Source organism: Atractosteus spatula, chromosome 19 (assembly GCF_055471065.1).
Source record: "Atractosteus spatula isolate fAtrSpa1 chromosome 19, fAtrSpa1.hap1, whole genome shotgun sequence".
NCBI classification, from domain to species: Eukaryota; Metazoa; Chordata; class Actinopteri; order Semionotiformes; family Lepisosteidae; genus Atractosteus; species Atractosteus spatula.
In genome coordinates this window covers 11,918,560-11,940,751 of record NC_142724.1, presented here as the reverse complement: position 1 = coordinate 11,940,751, position 22,192 = coordinate 11,918,560, and the positions used below count along the sequence as shown (strand labels likewise).

At 40.7% G+C, this 22,192-nt stretch overlaps 2 protein-coding genes across 4 annotated transcripts in view; both read right to left on the bottom strand.

Moving 5' to 3' along the window:
• src (SRC proto-oncogene, non-receptor tyrosine kinase) overlaps positions 1 to 7,028 on the bottom strand; it is a 59,594-nt gene extending 52,566 nt beyond the window's left edge. The window contains exon 1 of one of the 2 annotated variants that reach the window (XM_088937587.1): positions 6,567 to 7,028. The gene's annotated coding sequence lies outside the window, so the exon portion shown is untranslated. The remainder of the gene's footprint in view (positions 1 to 6,566) is intronic. The other variant, XM_088937589.1, reaches the window with a different exon arrangement.
• Positions 7,029 to 9,938: 2,910 nt separating this feature from the next.
• manbal (mannosidase beta like) lies at positions 9,939 to 15,945 on the bottom strand. Of its 2 annotated transcripts, XM_088937707.1 has the most exons (4): positions 15,882 to 15,937; positions 15,027 to 15,092; positions 13,969 to 14,192; positions 9,939 to 11,670 (listed from the first exon to the last, which is right to left on the bottom strand). In XM_088937707.1, the coding sequence occupies exons 3-4, from the start codon at positions 14,116 to 14,118 to the stop codon at positions 11,563 to 11,565; spliced, it is 258 nt and encodes an 85-aa protein (XP_088793833.1). In that variant the 5' UTR covers positions 14,119 to 14,192; positions 15,027 to 15,092; positions 15,882 to 15,937; the 3' UTR covers positions 9,939 to 11,562. The 2 variants fall into 2 exon arrangements, with proteins under 2 accessions (XP_088793833.1, XP_088793832.1); XM_088937706.1 differs by lacking the exon at positions 15,027 to 15,092 and having other exon boundaries at positions 15,882 to 15,945.
• Between the last annotated feature and the right edge of the window lie 6,247 nt (positions 15,946 to 22,192).

Here is a 22,192-nt window from a genome sequence, read left to right as displayed (position 1 = left end):
AATACAATACTAAATACAACGGAAATACATCACTTGAACCAAACAGGACATTCCTCAATGTAAGACATTCACTCCCTGACAAACACAAAGACCAGTGTAAAAAATAGTGTATCATCATTAATTTGGCTGATGTCTTTATCATCATTTTCCAAAACCACAATAAGAATACAAAAATGCGATAATGTTTCTACACGGTTTGTTTTGATAGAAATGACTCACTTCTTACAAAACTGAAACTGCACCTTTCCTCTGTACTTTAAAGGTTCACGAACACGTGCTGGTGTAGGGCTGAGCTCATGACAGCTGGTACAGATGTGATCCGCGGGCTTCAGCATGAACGTGAGCTACAGAGGGGAATTTAACTCGAACATTATCCAAGCTTTCCAACAACGTACTGTTTTTCAAAAGAGTTTAGAACAGCCTATGAATTTAACATACAAATTCAAATACTTCTGATTCAAAAGAAAAGCTGATCTCAGTATTTAGCTGCATTTGAATGAAAACGCACTCGCAGTTGACCCCAAGTCCGCCTGAAAGGACTGATTTTCCCTTTGTGGCTCAGTAAAGCACAATGCCTCCAGGCAAGACTGGAGCACAGCAAGACCAGGTTTTCCAAACTGGAGTCCTCTAATGATAGTGCGCACCAGCCGAGAGGGTTTACCGCAAAATACAATGGACTACTATCACCAGCTCGTCTACAACAGATTAAAAAAAAAAAACACAACTTGAAAAAGGGTTTTTTACAGCCAAGATGCGAACCGTGGATTTAACCTCCTGTCTAAAACCTGAACTTTTTAAGAACATAATAAAGGTTACAAACAAGAGGACGTCATTTGTCCCATTTAGCCTATGAGGTTTTTAGCAGCTGATTGATTCAAAGGTCTCATCCAGCCATTTCTTGACCGAAGCCAAGGTACTGTATTTAACAACATGGCTGGGTTAAATGCCCTTTCAATAATGTCCACTTGTATTCTATGGTTTGTGTGTCACTGTTGAAGTCCGCTATGTTGACTTTGTTGCCCCTTTGAGGATTTTGAATGCTTGGATCACATTCTCTTGCAATTTTCTCTGTTCAGGACTAAAAAGGGTCTGATCCTTTAACCCGTCAGTGTAGGACATTCTAAGCCCTGGAATAAAATCTGGTTGCTGTTCTGGAATTGGGCTCCGGACTGAGTTCAGGGCAGCATTATTTTTTAGAATGTGGTCACCAAAATTCTACTCAGTATTCTAAATAAGGTGCATTTTGTTTCTAGTGCATTACACAATGTTAATATCTCATCCCCTGCTTTAAATACAATACTTCTAACTATACAGTACATTCTATCACTGTTCGTTTTTTTATTTCTTCCTCACACTGTCTAAAAGACACTAGTAATGTGACAACATAAAACAGTCTTTAACCATGTGTGGTCATAAAGCTCTTAATGCTCATTTCCTATTTCCTTTTAATGGTGTATATTTTTGCTACCTGCATGTAATACTGTGCATTTGTCTAAATTAAATGTCATCTGAGATACTCATTTGGCACATCAACCTTTTCCCTTTTCATTGACTGGAGGTTTCTCATTATTGTGTACATTTTACTTCAGCCTTTATGGCTATTTTGCTGTTGTAGTTCTTGAACATTATATCATTTATTTGAGTCTCCACTGAAATATCTCGAAATGGAAGTTCTTTACATCTGTCTCTTGGCATTTCTAACAGCCTTTTTAACTGCGCTATCAATTCATTGTACTCATTTTCCTTAACTGAATGCTGCTGCTTTTTTATTCATTTTATAAAGTGCTTTCTTCTCCCTTATACTGGTCCAAACGGATTTGTTAAACCACATGGGATAGTCTTGTTTTGCTCTTGATTTACTCTTAGAAATTGATTTTGTGGCTGAAGCAGAATCACGTTATCTCCTGATATCTACAGTAACCCTGTGAATACTGTATCAGATTTATAGTCACTTTCTCCTGCATGGCATGACCAAGGCCCCGTCTCAGAATCAGTCCCAGTGCTGTTACCATAGTGATAAACTAATACTACCACTGCTTACCTCAGCTTGGAACACCTGGGCCAACAATTTTGAAAAAGAAACGGGACACTTGTTCAATATTAGATTAAATCAGTTATTGTGAGGGCTTTATATATTGTAGCTATGATGGCATGATAAATTTTGATTTAAATTAAGGTCCCAGTTTCTCAGAATGACATTTTTGAAGCAAGCCTGCCAAATGCCTCTCACAAATGATTTTTTTGTTGTACTGAAACTTTACATAGGTACCTAACAGTGCCACTTCAAATCTTACATTTAAAACCGACAGGTAGTGTCAGAATTTATGGAGATGACCAAGCAGCAAACAACTTTGAAGAACCACATTCATAAAATATAAAACACCACACACATAAACTTCAATTTATGTGCATTACACAGTATCCTTCTGTGTAAGGAATGCAAGTTACTTCTGTTAAACTGCATGTTAAACTGATGCTCCTATTTAAATGCCATCTGTAGAAAAACCTTCCTTAGTTCCATTCAAAAGTACTACTCTGTTACTCTTTACAATGTACAAGCAAAGCAAAGAAAATGGAGCAACTTAATATTGTACCCACATTTCCAAAGTTCAAAATGATTTCTGCCTGTAAATACAAGCAAATAAAGATGAAAGCATTTATAGATCTTGTTACTTGTTGCTGGTGAATTACAGATTCAGTAAACCAAAGTTGCAGGAGGTTAGCAAACTCCTAGTCTAGAAAACCAGGGAGTGGTTAGTCACATTCTGTATCAGAGTTTCATTCTGTCAAGTGTGGAAAAGTACAAGCAAGCAGAACTGAAAAAGGACAAAATGTGTGAATGAGTGTTTGGTCATCTGGCTGGCACCCGCCTGAGCTCAGCCAAGTGTCTGTGCCGGTAGACAAACTGAGACAGAGTGTGATGATCAAGTGACAAGCTGCAGTCAGAAGGAAACCCCCAAGTATTTTTTTTTCGTTTTTAAGTGGGAAGACACTCCAAACTTTAATCACTTTCACTATTTATGACAATCTGAAGTAAGCAGGGGGAATTCCATGCACTTTAGAGAAAGATCCCCTTGCTCTGCAAAGGCAATAAATTCAACAGGGATATGTCTTCCTAGGCTTGACAATTTCAGACACCTTGGGAGCCCTGAATAGTACTGATGCTTACCGGGATAGGCTCCAGCTCCCCCACGACCCTGAACTGGATAAATTGGTTAGAAAATGAATGAATGGATGGACGATCAAGCCTTCTACTCAAGTCCACTGTTTCATTGGAAACAGACTTCCGGTGTTATTAATCTTAGGAACAAACAGTATCTTTATTCTAAATAGAGGGATTTACAATGATATCATTTCTGGCTTCGCACCAGCTTTCCAAATTCACGGCCCACTTTTCAGAATTACTCTCCAGTATTATCATGCTCCTTTTTGCTAACATGTCGAACTCAGGGGGCTAAATGGTTCTCACACCTACAAAATGGCATTTGGAGTGAAGTCATTGCCGTCATTTCTTATCCTGTATAGCAATTAAGGTTATAAATAAAAACGTGGCTGGAGGCGATACAGAATTTTCACTAATTTCTGCCACATTCTGGCGAGTACTATTCTCAATCGAAGGGAAAATAATGGCTAATTTTCTGACGAACATTTGGAATACCTGGAACAACATATACAATATGAATTATCCTGTATATACAGTAGAAGGTACGAAAAGGGGAGTATTGGTGTAATACACAAGGTTTAAATGATCAGAAAACACTTTGTTGCAGCACATTTCAGACAAAAGTCCCCTTTTAGCTGGGTAGAAAATATGCATACCTCTTCTAACAAAATAATTTAAAAACATCTAGGGGTAATTCTCGCTTGCACAACATGCATGATGGAAAAAGAAGAAGTATTTGTACACTACAGTCCAACCTACTCTAAACATTCTATGCAACTACGACACTTCCTGCAAGTCACTTGACAGAACTCTTGGCGTGAGTATTAGGTTTAAGGTCCTGTTAGTGGACCACATTACTTGGGACACACGGACACTGCTTATAATACATCAGCCTGTCTTTTGGGTGAAGAAAAATATTTCAACTTTAAGTTAAAACAAAACCAGAAAGTATTAGGCAGACGGACACAGAGTTATACATCCTGCTATGTTATGAATTCCACAAATACTATTTGGCATACATGTCATATGGAATTTGGCGGCTATGGCAAGAAACTGCAGTTATCTACAATAGAGTGGCAAGCAATGATTTATACAGTTTAAAAACGTATTCAATATGCAGGCCCTTTTATAGCTTCATTACCATGATCATCTGACGATGTTTAACCAATGAAAGGCCTTTATCATTCTGTATGATTAATAGGGTATACCTGTACTTTATTATCAACCACAACACACCTCAGGATTTACTGAATGCCATGGCCTCCAGTCATGTATCACAGTAATGAAGGTTAAAACCTGAATGAAAATAGGCCAGATGCAATATTAATAACCCAAACAAGGGAAACTGAGAAACTTATAATAAGACAAAAGGCAAATGCAGAGGGTTGTACAGTATGTGCTCAAGTGTTTACATAACGTGATGTTCTAATTAGTCTTTTGTGACACATAGGTAGAAAAAGCTTCTGGTGGGCATTGTCACATAGCAGATACTGTTACTTTATCAGGAGCTCAAATCTTCTACTTCCAGTCCAGTCATCTTGCATGAATGGAAAAATACTGAAAATGTAAAGGATTATTAGACTTTTAATGGAATTTTATACTAGATTGTTACTTTACAATAATTTCCAACTGGATACATATCCTGCTACACACCACACCTGACACTGTTGCAGGTTTTGCTTAGATTTGTATCTGCCCTGTGTGTGAACGTTTCCTACTAAAATGTTGTAACACCGCACTTGTGAAATTTTGTGAAGTTGCTTCAAAACAAATCTCAGGGTTGGCATTAATTATCCAATCCCCCCCACACACACACAAATAAGCGTTTGCAACTAGTTTAGAGGGAAGAAAATTAATGTTGCGCACTGCCTGTTAAGTTCCTGCTTTTGAAATTTTGCTTTTGAAATTGGTTTTGCTGGAACTGTCAGAAAGCATAATAAAAACCCTAGAAAAGTATAACATTTCAAGGCATATTTATTGGGTATGAAATAAGTCAGAGACAGTATTAAAATTAATATACAGTATATGTATAATATTCTTCAGTACTCATTAGAAAGTCAAAGCTTTTAGGAATTCCTGAAAAAAATAATACTGTTTGTTTTATCACGGTACAGGAATTCTATAGCGGACTCAACGATCACGGAATATAGATCACAGTACTGTAGTCCTAGAAGTTTCCTACTTCTGCTGTGACCGGAGACTTTGAAATGACTTCTGAGACAGTTTGCTGCTACGGCCACATTCTCTCAAAATAATTTCAAACAATGATCTCGAGTGTCTACAGTACGTCTCACTCCACTCAGTGTCCCGACAGAAATCCAGACTGCAGTATTTCTCAACACACGTGATGAGCAGGGATAAATGTCAAAACCTGTGTATTGTCTTGCAAAAAAGAATACAGCTGGTGTGTCATGGATTCTAAAAACATAACCCTTAACTATGCTTTGGGCAAAAAGAATGAAAAATTACTCGTTCGAACTACACATTTTGACAACTGTCCTGATGTGTTTATGACAAATTTGATGTTTTTCATTGGAGCAAACGCAGGACAAACATCATGGAAACAAATTCAAGTCATTCAGTCATTCAAGTCTTAAATTTCTTTTAAAGAGATAATTCTGACACAGCTCACTTTTGTGTTATCTAAGGTGGTAAGAACAAAGGGATTGTTGCAATTCTTTCCCTTAAACATAGTTACCGATATTTGCATTACGTTTATGCTAACTTAATGGACAAGACAGATTCCAACAAGGTGAGTCATACCCGTATTTATCTTGCTTTAAAAAGAAATGTTATGGGTGTGAAAAACCATAAAAGGACGCAGTAATTTAACTGTTTGTCTCTTAAGTCAACTTTAATTTTAAAATAACAAGCAGCTAAAAACAAACAAAAAACTATCGTTTAGGTCCCAAGCAAACTGGACAAATAGCAGAAAACAGCAAAGGTAATTTAACCATTCGCGTTGTAGTCATCATTTTATTTACAGGCTTGACTGATGTCGTTTACTTTAGGCTAGAAAAGCCTAAGAAACTACAAAAATATACATTATAGGCTTAACTGACACATACTAACTGGTCCTTCAGCGGATGCCTCTCTGTTAAGAGAATCATAAACCGTAGGGAATTGTTATCTGCTTCAGACAATGACAGCAATATAATAAGAATTTTTAAAAACGGCTTGGGAAAATGAGAATCAATGAGAAACCCACTGAGACGTGGTCGGGTAGTCCCAGATTAACATTTGGTTTACAAGATGATTTCTCACGCTGAAGAGAAAACTATACACTGTATCTCTTTTTGCCTTTTTCAGCAATGCAGGGATACCACAGACTGTCATTGATCCTGTTCTAAATGCCAAGTATCCGGATCGGTTTAGGCAAGACAGAAGAGAATAAGTTACTCACCTATTCGGGTTCTTTATATCCTTTTGGTAGCCTTGGTCTCAAATGCGACGTGTTCCTTTTGAATGAAGTCCGAGGTGTTACTGTTACTCCGTCATCGAAAGAAACACACACACAAAAAGACAACCGATACGGCACGCAGGGCTCAGAGCAGAAACGAAATGCTAGGAGTGATCTGAAATCTCATTCAAGACATCGGAGGGCTGCAGCGAGGTCATTGCGGGGATTGCCTGGGGAAGAAAAAAAAGCCAGCACCGATTTTGAGTGCTGAATTCAACTTTTATAAGATCCAAGGGATTACAAAAGGCAAGGAGATATCCACCTCCCGAATGCCTTGCCTAATAAACACATGGATCTTGGGGAAAATGGAAAAAAAAAAGAAATTAGTTTATTACGGGAGATCAATCTTTTGCGCAGCAGCGCAGTGCGCTGCCTAGTCACATATGGTGAAAAACAGACCTTGGCTGAAGGAGGCAGACAGCGAGACCATTCGCAAGGCTGGGAGCGAAAGGGGAGGTAGGATCGGGCGAAGGGCGCTACGGAATCGGCGTAAAAGGCTCCCAGCTGGTGTGGCTGGGCGGCTATCCCACTGCTGCCTGCGTACGATCTTTTAAGAATCGGAAGAAGCCAATGGATTTTAGAAGGAGGGGGTTTGGGAATTTACATATAAAACAACCCCGCCTAGTGGACACCAAAGGAAATCGCTGCTTCCCAGATAGGATGGCCTTGCTGGTGCCCATATATGAACACCTTGATGTGACACGTTATATATAGGCTGGGGGAACGCCTGTGCATGACACTATAGCGCTGCCAGAAGGAAAAGAAAGATTTTTCGAAGTTCGTGAATTATGACACATGATGGTGGGTGACTGGCTTTCTGGGGTTTGGACTGTACAGTTGTAGGCGAGAGACTGAACATAAAAATAAATGAGGAGCACTGACAGAACTTGGATGGATCGTGGCTAATGGATTTTATACATTCCAAAGCAATCTGAGCTGCTGGCCCTGTAATTGACCATTTCTGGACAAACAGAGTGCTGCGCACATAGCTTTGCCATGCACACAGGCACAAAACAATGTATTTTTAGGAAGAATGAGACAGTAATTAATCAGCAGTAGGGTTCTGTTAAATACCGAAGTTCCTGCTGTGAATCTGTGGACTTCATACAACAATAATAAAAATCTGATTCTGATACACTCACCAAATGTCCAAAAAATGTTTCCAGAGTGAAGAGAATGCAAAGTTAAGCCAACTGAATGAATTTATGTGTTCATTTTTAGAACAGAGAGGAGGAAGCTTTCTGGGCCCAGGTTCAGTGTTACTGTGTAACAGTGCTTCAGTGTAAGTGAATGTCAAAATGAAATAGGAAGGAGAGGTGTGGCACTCCTGTAGGTTTTATCCCAAATCAGGAATGACGGAATGAGTCAGCTACAAGTCAGAAAAGTATGAACAAAAGATTACCTGATGTACAGCGGGCTGCGTCTCAGGATCAGCCTTCCATTAAGAAATATCCTGCCATTGAGAAATATATGACTTAGATAATTCTTAATAGACGCCTTTATCCACAGTGACTTATGTACAATATATACAATACATGTATGACTGTGGCTCAGTTGTTTAGGGCAGTAATGAAAATGACTGCTATGGAACTGACCACTCAGTTGGAGGTATGATACCCAGCCATCTTGTCAATGGTGATAAATCATCACTCCTTTCAGGTAACTGGATAAGATACTTTGATAGAGAAAAACACAAGAGTAACAGAATGGGCCACATGGCCTCCCCTTGTTTGTAACCCTTATTTCCTGATGACTCTGCTCATGGAGGTGACAGTAGCCATCCAGCCATCTTCTTATCCAGTACACGCTGGGAGCTGGAGCCAAATCCGGCAAGCAGTGGGCACGAGGCAGCATCATTCCTGGAAGGAACGTGCTAGACCTTCTCAAGGCACACACACCAGGGCCAGGTTTTATAGAAGCCAATCAATCTGCTGTTATGTCTTTAGACTGAGAGAGGAAAACGGAACACCTGGAGGAAATCCATGTGAACACAGATAGAACCCCAGGAACTGAACCCAGGACACCAGCAGTATGAGACAGCAATGCAAACCACTGTGCCACTCCTGACTGTAACCACTTTTGAAGACTGGAAGGTAAAAATGCTATTCCTCATCTGTTCAGAGGGCACAAAACTGAGCCAAACTAAACACGCTTCAGTAACCTTTAACGCCTGCCTATGCATTGATTATGGACAGACTCATTAACAGAACCATTTTATTACATAGATAATATAGTCTATTAATACAGTTCCTCTGTTCTGGCAGTAATATGTTTTATCTAAATTGTACCTAAACAATCATCACTCTAAAGCTGAATACCAGTACTGTGCAAGCTTTATTCAGCCTTTCCAGAAATTACAGAGCTGTGCAGAGATTTATGATCATTTCTCATATGGGTGTTAGATGATTATGGGGGTTGGATTATGTTAGTAATAGTTCATTTGCGTTATTCTAGTATAAAGACAGCATAAATTCTAGTCTAGATGAGTTCCGTAACCAACAGACTCTATTAGCACAGTAATATGATCATGTCCATTTTGACAAATCACAACGGAAGTATTTTAACAGAAAAGGCCTTTTCCATTCCAAAGGGGATGATGATGCAAATTCCAAAAGATCAGTGGCCCTGTAAATAAACCTTAGAGAAACAGAAATTAGTTCTGCATGTATACTGTATGTATACGAACACCTACAAGTTACCTGGTGTATCCACCTTTCTAAAATTCTGTCAGCAGAATCTGCACATGGTATATAACTGTGGACCTCATGTTAATGTTTAGCTTCCATATTTTAAGATTTCCAAGTTGAGACATGTAGTTTAAAAATACCAACTACTCCAGAATCCCCCTTCAATTTGACAGGGTGTTTTTTTTTATGTGAATGTCACGTTCACATAGGAAAGAATGTTCTTAAATCACTTGGAGCTACATATTGTCAAGAGTGACACTGGACTGTGAAAAAGCATGGCAATAAATTGTGCAGTGGCATTTGAGCAGTCTCAAACCAGGGCTTCCTCCCCGCATGCAGACAGGACAGATTCTAAAACCATGTGAAATTACAATTACACAGACTCATGCTCTAGAAACCAAAAGTGTAAACGCTGCTGGAAGATACCAACCCCCATCGGAACTGTGTGCTTTCGCTTTTAAAAACTGAGCTCCCTTCGGATACGGTTCCAGATCTGCAATGACATTAATTTCTGCTCACCCTTCCCAGCTGCATCGTTTGGCTCTCAAAATAAAAGTGAAAAAACCTGCAAGAGTCTAAAAGCACAAAACAAAGCTTTGCCGGACTTTAATAAGGAGAAACACAAAAATGGGTAGAAAAATTCACAAGGTAGAATTTATTTCCTCAGTGTTCCATACATTTATAGGAAAACATCTCAGCTTGTACTGCACATCAGACACTAAGGAAGCGAGTTCAGTCTTGCCTCAGTTTCTTTAGCGCTTTTGTGCACAGACATGATGCCACAAGAAACCAAAATGTGAAGAGATTCACTCTAGGAACAAGGCATGCAATGGCGGATGTTAATATTACATACATTTTTTTAAAAAGGGAGTAAATGCCGGCACACAAAAATCATCAAGCCCCAGACAGAGCAAAAAGTGTTTTGTAATATGTAAAAAAGCAATGCCGTGACACGTTCTGAAGGAGAAATGTAACAAACAAGACTAAGTTTAGGGGAGTATAAACAAAGCCCACGTTAAACACGGTGATTTTCTTACAGCTGTGCACACAACAAGAACAGTAATAAAATAAACTGTTCCAAACCTTTTTAAAGAGGTTTAAAGAGCTTAAAATGCATTGTCTAGAGATTTCACAGAGTTTAGGTCAAGTGTAGATAGTACTGTACCTAAACATTACTTGTGAATGACAATACAAGGACAAGTAGTGGCTCCAATGGGTATTTATCAACCAAATGTAAAAATACCTATTGGAAAAACCGTATGTGCACTTTGCGTACTATTTTGAGTCGCAAGATTACCTGTGCTTGGACGCTGCATTCCTAAGTATGCAATATTCAGTGATCACTTTAATGCATCTCCTGTATATGGACAGATGTAGTGAAAATGCTGGTTGGAGCCACTATATTTAAAGCACCCGATTAAAAATATATTACGTGAAAGGCCTGCCCAAGCACAACATACTAAACCCAGGGAAGCACACAAAAGCTTTCAGAAGGAAATGCTTTTGCTTCAAGTCTCTTCCACGTCCAGAATGCTTGGGAATGGACTGTTCAAACAAAGGGTCCAAATATTTGGTTTGAAAAGACTACTGAAGCCAACAACGAAAAAACAATGCCCACGTACGTACTGTAGGCCACAGTTAGAGAGAGCATGTGGTATGTCAATACCAGGAAGTTTCAGCTGGTCAGAGCCAAGGCTGCTATGCAGTGGTAAACAGATGACGATTGGCTTTAGCAGCATGAGAAAGTTTGTAACAGGTCTGTAACAGGTTCACGTGATAAAAAGCGAAAACGGCGTGCACAGGCCAGCGAAAGGTTTCATTCTGAGCTCTGAAGGGCTGCCTTCTGCAGATTCTTGGAATTTCACAGAAGCACTCCACTTCACCCCTTTCCCTGTGTGCTTCAGCTCATTCTTTACCTCTGGAATTTCCTTTCACACTGCAAGCCAAAGCCCTAAGTGAGGTGCTGCAGAGCACAGGCAAAACATGACACCTAAGACTCAGCTCCCTCCCCCACAGAGACTGTGGGCTTTCTGGAGACCACCCCCTTTACAGCCGGAGGAAACAGAGGTGTCCAACTTCACCCTGTCCTTGGCCTCAATATTAACCCCCTGTGCATGAAAAGGATTTCACTTTTTATCTATTTGAGATCACTCAGCCGCCCTGTCACAAATCTGTCTCCTTGGCCTGACACAGCCACTTCCGATGCTCCTCCTAACTGCGCTCTCACACGCGGGCACAGCCCCTGTGCCAGGTCATCTCTTTTTCTTGCTCTCCTTCTTCAGCTTCTGTCGCAGCTGGGGGGCGGGTCCTTTGGGTTTCTTGCTCTGCTCCGCACTGCGTGCATCATGGGGCTCAGCGTCCTGCAGGGGCAAAAGCACAGGCATTGAAGGACAGACCACAGACATGAAGGGGTAGAAAAGCCATCTGTAACCCACTGAGCTTCTCTTAGAACCTTTGAAGGTCAACCGTCACTTTTTTCAGGTTTTTAGTGCAGGTGGTAGACAGCTCAAAAGAACAATAAGATCTGCTGGCGCGTTTAAGTTTCAAACAACGGTCTTGGCTCTGGTGTTTCAGGACGTTCATAGGTAATACACATCAGCAGATGGGCTTGCACTCCTGCCTCCTTTCATGAGCTGGGAGATGGGCTAGCGACGGGCTCATAACAGCACACCAGTATATGATATGATACACTCGTTTTACACGCCACTTTTAACCAGAAAATCTTGAATACAAAATGTGTTAAGCGTTTATTATCTTCACCTTTATAAACAATACATTGACACACAAAAAAAGCTGCTAATTACGGGGTCATTTAAATGTGTTCAAACAAGGCTTAAAGGGAGCGTAAGAGGAAAAAATGTTACACAGAAGCTGTTGGACATCAGACATCCAACAGCAGGTGAAGCAATTCATTTGCTCTGTGAATGTTTACAGTGATGATATTTGACGGAAAAATCTGTACACAACTGCGACCATTAGATTATTATTAGCAAAAATCATAATATGGCTCAGCTATATTGTTGAAAGTGATTCTCTGGCATCCTCAAAGTGCAAAATGCACCAATGCCATAAAACAAACAGAACCTGTACCGTTGACCGATACCTCCCATTCTGGATGTGTAACAACATGATGCCGGAGAAACTCTTGACTTTGGGGATGTCAAACCAATGGGGACTCGAACGCTGGCTGCGGGTTATAAAAGCAAGCACAATCCCGCCTTGCAAAAGATCCCAACTCTCAGACTCTCACACATTCCCCTCATGATGCCTTTGGGAAGTATATATACTCAAACGGCTTCACTGACCGTCATCGTACAAAACATGAAAACACAATTTGGAAATTCATTTCAAAAGGAGCTGGCCATACATCATATGGTCAATGTGAGCATAACATTATGTGCAAAAACAATCGGTTTATTTGGGGGGGGGTAATCAAGGCATTTTCCGTTTACGAATTAAGATCCTTAATTTTAAGGATTCATCTTATTATTTGATCTATTAACCACATAACTGTTAAAACACTATTTACTTCATATTTGATCCTTCTTAAATACTGCCCTCTAGTGGGTTTTGTGTGTAATCTCTAACAATGCAGTTTCAGCCCAGTCCTTGGGAGAAACAAAAGCAGCTTTTACTTGTCCTCAAGATACAATGAACATCGAGCAATATGAGAATGCCATCAAAGCTGCAATGTAACAAGTGTGTTATTAACAACATCTGCTAAATACACCTGTTAAAGACATCAAGTAACTCCATACTATCACAGGTTACTCGTAATGATTCCTTGAAAAAATGGCAGTATTACGGACACTTCAAGTTGCAGTCTTTTGTCACATTTTTCTCAGCTGGAATTCAGTTGCACTGGTAAAATTAAAGGTGGCATTATCTCCCTGTTGCCATCGTGTTTCATTCTCTGCCCTCTGTCTTGTAGGGCATTATTACTGATGTAGTGACTTTTAGCTCCCGAAGACTGACATCTTTTGTTTTTCACAGCTTTTTGCTTTTTTCCCCCCACAATTTATCATTTTGCTCTACTGATTTTTCAAACTTGGTGTTCAGATTCCTTGCTGAGCTTGTTGCATGATGAGTGATGTCTCTTCAATTTAACTATTATGGGTAACAGACACTCATTATGATGTATTCATGTTTTTTTATCCTATTTTAAAAAGATCAATAATATCACAATAATAGAAAATCATCCATAATAACCCATCAGTAGTAGTAGCAGCAGAATGGATAAAATCATACAGTAAATTAAACAATTATAAACTAACATATAAAAGCAAGATTTAAGACAGGATCTGAAATTGATAAATGATTTGTAAAAAAATATCTAATATGGGCTGGGAGATCACCCATTTGAAATCAAACATGAGCATTTCAGGACAAAATTTGTTGCTTTACATCAACTAAGGTGCACTGATGCTCAGGTTAGACAACAAGATGAAATTAAGATGGAAAAGAGTTTTGGCAAACTAGTTGTTAATGTTTACTCTGTTTTTGGAATGAAACATTTTCACAAAAGGGTGTCTTAATAAAAATACTTTGAACTACTGATACTGGAGTACCATTGAGCAACACAATGAATAATCCAGGTGAAAACCCTAGATAGCCTTATTTCAGGCAGTTGCTCGGGCAGGATGGAGGTGGGGTCTTACCGGATCATGCCCCTTGGACAAAGGGATTATTATAGCGAGAATGCAGACCAGCTGGAACAGGGCACCCAGAAAAAGGCCGTAGCGCAGCAGGCTCTCCAGGAGAGTGGGCTCAGGGACCTCGGGGGCAGAGAGGTCCAGTTCTGCAGCCATGGCAGCTGTGGCCGAGGGGCAGGGCCAGTCTTCCCAGAGGAGGTAACCTGGGGGCCTTTTCCAACTCACCAGACCTGCAGCACAACACACCACCAGTCTCAGAATCAAGTACAAGTCAGCATCACAAATGACAGTGGCTTTAGGGTTAATAATAATATTTTGACTTATACAGTGTTTTTAAGGAACACAAAATACATTTGTTTTAGTAATACAGTGCTTTTCACCTCAAAGTATCTCATAACACTTTGCATACCACTGAAGGTGACGCAGTGCACCTGTTATGTATCGCCAGGAGCGCCTGCAGCAGTGACCTGGTTTTCCTTGGAGCTCTCCCATCCCAGTACTGACCGGAACCTACCTTTCATACCATCTGAGAACTGATGAGATCAGGCTACAAGCCAGCAAGGCTTATGACAAAACTCTTCACAGCTTTACATCACATAATAATAATAATTCAATTCAGTTATTTAGGGATTTTCTGGACACTCCACTCAAAGCACTTTACAGGCAATGGGGACTCCCCTCCACCACCACCAGTGTGTAGCTCCACCTGCAACAGCAGCCAGAGTGCACCAGTACTCTCACCACACATCAGCTATTAGTGGGGAGGAGAACAGAGTGATGAAGCCAATTCATAGATGGGGATTATAAAATGGCATGATTGGTAAAGGCCAGAGGGGGTTCTCTTTTCGAGAAACGCCCTGGGATTTTTAATGACCACAGAGAGTCGTCAGGACCTCAATTTTATGTCTCGTCCGAAGGACAGCGCCCTTTTACAGTATAGTGTCCCCATCACTATGCTGGGGCCCACACAGACCACAGGGCGATCACCCCCTGCTAGCCCAACCTACACCTCTTCCAGCAGCAACCTTAGTTTTTCCCAGAAGGTCTCCGATCCAGGTACTGACCAGGCTCACACCTGCTGAGCTTCAGCGGGCTGCCAGTTGTGAGTTGCAGGGTGATATGGCTGCTGGCTAAAACAAAAAAAAAAGGGACTCAGCAGACCTTGAACTCGATGAGAATGGGATCACTTTCAATAACCGCTTATCCAATCCAGTCACCGAGGCTCAGGAAATACTTAGCATCTAGAAGTGCATTTACTTTAAGCACCAGAGCCCCAAAATTCACCTTAAAATGAGGGAGAGAGACTTCAGGATTAAGCTACACTGTTTTAAGTCTGCGGTTGCAGTACTGACCCAACCGTGCAGAGCTTCGAGATGAGGCTAAGACTGTAGTAGGTGGGAGTGTTTCCATCAACAAACCTTTTCTTTATACACTAACAGTCCATTTTACCCCCACTCTACATTAACCGCAAATATGGACATAACTGTCTAAAACTGCCACCACGTTTTTTTGTATTATATCCACAATTGTAGGCGCTCAGCTCATCGCTGTCTTTATTTTCCAGTAGAGGTTAAAAAAAGATTTTTCCACAATATTACGGAAGTGTAAAGTGTATTCATTCACATAAGAATAGAACAAACAAACAAAAAATGCAATTTCATGCTTCAGCTCCGGTTGCAGTTATTAATCCGAAAGATACACAAAAAATATTTAAGACATGAACTTCATAGTCAAATCTTCATTTTCACTCGGGGATAACGCGTCTCAGTCTCAGAATGGAACTTCATCTAACAAAGGAAGAAAGGACGGGTTACAGAAAACAAACTATCAAGAACTCATGTATTGAAGCAACAAATGCAATTAACTATTATTTAATTATTTAAAAACTACTGCATTTGATATAGTGTAGAGATACACACCTGAATAATACACCCAGCTGGCAGCAGAAAACCCCACCGGAAATTGGCCGCGCTCTATAAACATCCGGTTGATTTCTACGACCAGAAAAAGAGCTAAAACATTTGGAAACACCGCCCTCTAGACACTGGAACAGTATAAAGTAACATACTATATTGATACAAATCGTGCACTACAGTTGTAATTCAAGTGTTTAATTTCCGATAACCACCACCACCACGAATAATAATAATAATAATAATAATAATAATAATAATAATAATAATAACAGATGCTGGTATACTGTTTTTTCCTCCGAAAATAAGGATAAAATAAAACGCCAATTTTAATCGCATTTTCCGCTTATCAGACAAACTTGACATTCAAGTTTCTTCGAAGGTCGCATGTTTTATTGGTGCTGAGTAAAGAATAAGAAAAATATTTTTTCTAAGATATTCAGATAGAGAAGACCCCATTGCGTTATTAATATTGTTGAGTATACTGTAAGGTATTTTTGTGCCTTCATACAGATAAACTACAATACAAAAGAAACGAGTTTGGTAAGAGATGTATTGATAATTCAGTGTGATTGACAAAACTACTTCAGCTTCTAAGTTTTTATGATCCTTCGAGGTTTCTACTATTTTTCTCCAAGGAAATTTGCATTCAAACTAAGAATGAACTAAAAAACATCAACACATATTGAAATGTGCAATCACCCCATATCCACCCATTCACCCATTTTTTAACCATTTCATTCAATTCAGGAGCCGGAGTCTCATGAAGCACTCATGAAGCACTGGAGTACACTATGGACTGGAGAGGAAACTAATTCACATACCAGTATGTCTTTGAACTGTGCTAGGAAACTGGATCACCCTGAGGAAACTCATGTGAACATGGGGAGAACATACAAACTCCACACACATGGCACCCCAGGAACTGAACCCAGGACCCCAGCTCTGTGTGGCCACAATGCTAAAGAGAGTCGCAATAGCTTCAGTTCTGATGCTTTATCACCTGTGAAAATACTGAACGTGACAGAAGGTTAACACAGGCTCGACCTTTAGTGGAGCAGGCTGAGATTGCAGATTGAGGCCTATTCACCAGGGTTCTCCAGTTCTGCTCCTGTATACTGGTCCAATTAAACTAGTAAATTCCTTACATTTATATGGTGCTTTTCTAGACACTCCACTCAAAGCGCTTTACAGGTAATGGGGACTCCCCTCCACCACCACCAGTGTGCAGCACCACCTGGATGATGCGATGGCAGCCATAGTGCACCAGTATGCTCAGTAAACACCAGTAATCAGTGGGGAGGAGAACAGAGTGATAAAGCCAGTTCATAGATAGAGACTATTAGAAGGCCATGATTGGTAAAGGCCAGTGGGAAATTTGCTCAGGATGCTGGGGTAACACCCCTACTCTTTTCGAGAAATGCCCTGGGATTTTTAATGACCACAGAGAGTCAGGACCTCGGCTTTAAGTCTCATCCGAAGGACAGCGCCTTTTTACAGTATAGTGTCCCCGTCACTAGACTGGGGCATTAGGACCCACACAGACCGCAGGGTGAGCGCCCCCTGCTGGCCCCACTAACACCTCTTCCACCTACAATCTTAGCTTTTCCAGGAGGTCTCCCCAACAGGTACTGATCAGGTTCACACCTGCTGAGCTTCTGTGGGGTGTCAGTTTTGAGTTGCAGGACAACATGGCTGCTGGCAAAAGAACAGGTTAAGAGGTTAAGGTTCATTCCACATTGAAAGACAAAGAAAAGAAAAAGTTTTAACCATGCAGTCTTCTTCTGGCGTGTGGAGTCTTCTTCATAGTCAAATCATAGTATTTCTTTTCTTTACCTTTCTGTATGTGATGACCTCTTACCTGTTCTTTTGTGACCTATGCATGCTGACACAGCTCCCTACTTGAACCAATTAATCTAGTAGCCAACCGATTTAGACTGTTAAGAGCCCGTGTTGTAATGAGAACCTGCAGACACACTGACACCTCAGGAGCAGGAATGGACAGCTCTGCTTACACAGCAAGCATCCCTGGTTCATACCTGGGCTAAGTCATTAGCCAGCTGTGATCTGGATTCCCAAAGTGGCACTGGGAATGGCTGGGTTTGAGTATGTGGTGTCCTCACCTTGATCCGCCGGAGGGACCTCTCAGGCACGCAGGAGTCGGCCAGTCTGGCAGCAAGAAATACATCCCTCCTCCCTGACGTGAAATAAACCAGTGGTGCCAGTGCCTGTAGGGCTGAGATTCTCAATCCTGGTCCCTGAGGTTTCCACACGTTGGTTCGTGGTCAAGCCAACCTCTCTGTTATATAATTAAACTATTAACGAACCTCATCACAACGTTCATTTCAATTCTTTGTTTTTACCTCTCAAACAATTTGGATGTTGCCCTTTACCTGTTGTATTAGATAAATAACTTACAACCTCCCAATTTCAACTCGGAAAAAGGTTTAATTAGGGGTTTGATTATGTGAAGAACTCTGCAGAGCTCATAGCGTGTCCGACAGCAAGAGGCTGAGACAGTGAATGCACAGGGGAGTGAATACAAAAGGACTTGCTCCACCGTGCTAGTTTACAAACTGCAGCAGAAAACTGTCTGTTATCACCTGCCAATTCCAGTTTGGGTGAAATAGTAAAAGATTTGATGTTCTGAAAAAGGAGGATTTAAAACACCACTGATCCACAAGAGAGGTAAGGCTTCATTGCTGCATCGCAGGAAGGCCCAGATCAGAGCTAAGCGTTGATTGGTTGCTGCATGGTTAGCTACAACTGCACTGGAGGGCACGCAATTGCAGTGTACTTTGAAAAGTTTCACTCTACATCGACATATATGTCTTCATTGTCTGTCTTGTGCCACTTCCACACGGAGAGACAACAAAGTGGATTGAATTCTCACTGTTCGGGTATAGAAGAGTTCATTCCTGTGAAAGGAGCAGGGATATGTCAGACCTATTTCAATATGCTCTCAGTGAAGGTGAAAAAATGGCTCACAGCTCAAAAATTGTGTCAGTGACAAACTCTTCCTGTAACGAGGAGTGAGAGTCGCAGATATCACACAGTGGGAATTTAATTTCAGATTCAATTTGTCAGAACATCAAGGTCTTCTGCTTGGCCCAACTGCTAAAGGTCTTCAATATCCCAGTTCTTGATTGTTTTGAGATCAAAATGAAGGACGTTCTTAAGAAAAAAAACATTAGAGGAATCTCAGTATTTTTCTTCAATAGTGTAATGAGAATTTTCTGCATAACAATGCTTCAGGAATCCAGTTCCATGTTGGGTGCTTTTGTCCAGTGATCACTGTTTTGAATCTTGCATTTTTATCATGGAAACTTGAGCAGTATACAAGGGCCTGCACACAAATACCCAAGTACATGGGTTTAACTAGGTTTGAAATTGGTTATCTTTGGGGATGATGCAAGATAAGAGAGACCAGTGGCTCAATGGATTACAAAGGGGCATCTATGAACTTGTAATGTTCTGAGTGGAAACTATTTCAGTCCTCCAGCTCACGTTCAAATCTGCTGATTCTGTAGGCTACTGGGTCCTATCACTTTTGATTTCCGGTTATATGTGAAAATGCTCAACAATTTCATCACATCAGCTTCTTCTAGGGCTGAAAATGAACTCAGGAGCAAACACAGACAGCCCTATAATCATGACATCAGCAGGTGCCCTAAGGATTAACGCTATTCATTTCATAGGCCTTCAGGATGTCCATGGCAAAGACAGCAAGGGGATCTCAAAAGCATCAGATTTTTGGATTCAATCTCAATCTCATTTCTCAACCTTGCAAATATGGCTCCAACACCTACACCAACCAAAGACTTAAACAACGTCATATCTGCCATTTTAGTCTAAAGTTGGACAAATTATGCAGATCAGCATATACAGTACAAGCCCACAACCAGTTGTTGAGCCTCATCCAGCACATCCAGAAGCCACCCACCCAGGGAGTTTTAACATCCGCCACACACAATCTGACCCTATTTGAATTTTGGGGAGGCTGATGAATACATCAGTATTGCTCATCAGCTGAAGTCATGTGCCTACTCTTTGACCCCACACAGCCATGCACATTGCATTCTTCCCAGTGGCCTGCAGCCCCTGACGCAGACCTTTGATCTCTTCTGAAAGACAGATACAGCATGCCAGTAGCTCTCTCAAGGATGGTAAAAGATCAGTTCCAGCAATTTAGAATTTAAACAGAAGTGGGAAAAAATGTGGAAATCCTGTACCATCTGTGGCAGATGAGGCCAATTTTGATTAAATTATACATTGTCATAACCCACAGGGGGTGTGTTGTAACTAAATCTTTAAAGTCGGTGAACTCAGGACAACAAACACACACAAACACAGCCACAAGGTTCAAAAACACTGCTCTTTTATTTACAGTGAGGAAAATCAATACCCCAAAACCAAACAAGACATGGAAACAAAAGCCTTCTGTCTGACCTCTTCAGTTCCTCTCTATCATGCTGCGCAAGTAAGATGCTTACCAGCTTCCAGACAAACAACTCAAAACACTGTAGTCACACTCTGAGAATCACCAAGACTTTATCTAGAAACACTCTCCCAGAAATACCTAAATGTCAAAACTCACAGTTCCCAGGTTCCAAAAGTTTTGTCCTTCTCCATTTTTCTCTGGTGATTTTGGATACGGATGTTATTCCATCTGAGGCAGAGGGCAGATTTCATTGACTGAACCAGAAAGCCACCTCGTTCTTCATTCTAAACGGTCACCTGACCAACTGTCTTCATACAACTGGTGAGGTAACAGGGGCAGTAGCAGTTCATTTCCCAATGGGTTCTGGGGAGTGTGGTTCAGACTAGGCTGCCATTTTGTCCGAACAGGCTGTGCCTTTACAGCACATACACAGCCAGTGCTCTACTGGAGTGACCAAACCACTTCTGATGCAATAGTGTTAAAAGTAATGGAAAACCTGCACTCTACATGTTCAAGATGAAAAGCAGGAGAACCCCCTGTCTAGTTGTAGGATAATAATGAACAGACCTGATATTGTAGAACATTCTTACCTGTTCTAAGATGCCAAACTGATACGTTCTTCAAGAACCTGATCCTAATTGTCTTCTTACAACTTTTGTTGCATGGAATGCACCCGTGACTGTTCACCCTTAATGTACAGTACCACCTACTGGAGCTCCCTCTTACAAATTCTGGACCAGTCCTACTGATTTCATCTGTACAGTTTGTAATTGTGGTGCACCCTCTTACTGATATACTGACATTCTGTTTTGTCAATGTATTTTGAGACAGTCCTTTGCCTTTCCCTAGTTTCTGTCCTTCAGAATGCTATGTGACCATTGCTTTTTAAATCATCACCCAGCCAATTGTCTTGCATCAGCTGGCCAGGGGCCTGAGGGGAGGAAGTCATTCCCCACAGCATTCTGGGGAATGTGGTCCAGACAAGAATCTCCATATTTTTTCTGAACTGCCTTCTCACACCTGGATTCCCCAACTGGCTTCAGACAATTAGCTGAGTGCTGGGTGTAGGGTGGGATGATCTGGTCAGGGTGCTTGCTGACATGCACTGAACTGGGTGAAAGTTGTGTCACCTTACGCTGAACCACCAGCGCGGAGCTGCGTTGTCGATGATGTGCTAAAAATGATTTTAAATTTATACATAAAAAGGAAAACTCCAGAGGATGTTGCACTACAGTCATCATTACTGAAGTACAGTTTGATAAAATAAATTACTTTTTAAAATTGGTTCTGTGGTGTGAATACAAAACAGATCATGTTACTGTATTCCCATGTAACCAGGTAAGATGAACAATCAAAATTCCAGTGAAGTACAGATATTGAAATCTCCAAAGCAATGGCTGTTCATTGAGTGAACATGTAAAATGGATAAGGCACATGTTTTCATTGCATATTAATGCAAAATGGATGAACTCACAGGTATAATAGAACAGCTCCTGAATATGTGAAGGAATGTAACGCTTAATAACTTGTTTCCTTGCAAAATTGCTTTAAATGATTTATGCAAATACAAAAATTGAATTCAGTTTCTCAACACTTCCCGTGTGGAATTTTCCAGAAACTCAGGGGGGAAAATGTTTTCAGTTAAAAGTTAAAGATATTTTAATAGCCTCTTAATCTTTTTGATTATTAACATCATAGAGGTCCTACTGTTGTAATGAATTTAATGTTATGTTGGGCAATTCAACAACAGGCCTGAGGGTTGAACACTAGGAGACGGGTGACCATAGAATGTAGATATGTTTAGATATCTCTTCATGTGTATATTATGGCTACAGCAGTGCGAACACATTAGGGTGCGAGTCATAGGAGAAAATTA

What these genes read in the sequence shown, in the direction of transcription:
- manbal (XM_088937706.1), bottom strand. Translation starts at nt 15,945, where the DNA reads ATGTTTATAGAGCGCGGCCAATTTCCGGTGGGGTTTTCTGCTGCCAGC. An exon ending in CAGCTGGGTGTATTATTCAG is followed by an intron (nt 14,193 to 15,881) that starts GTGTGTATCTCT and finishes GTTGTGCTGCAG; the next exon opens with GTCTGGTGAGTTGGAAAAGG. An exon ending in TGTCCAAGGGGCATGATCCG is followed by an intron (nt 11,671 to 13,968) that starts GTAAGACCCCAC and finishes TTGCCCCTGCAG; the next exon opens with GACGCTGAGCCCCATGATGC.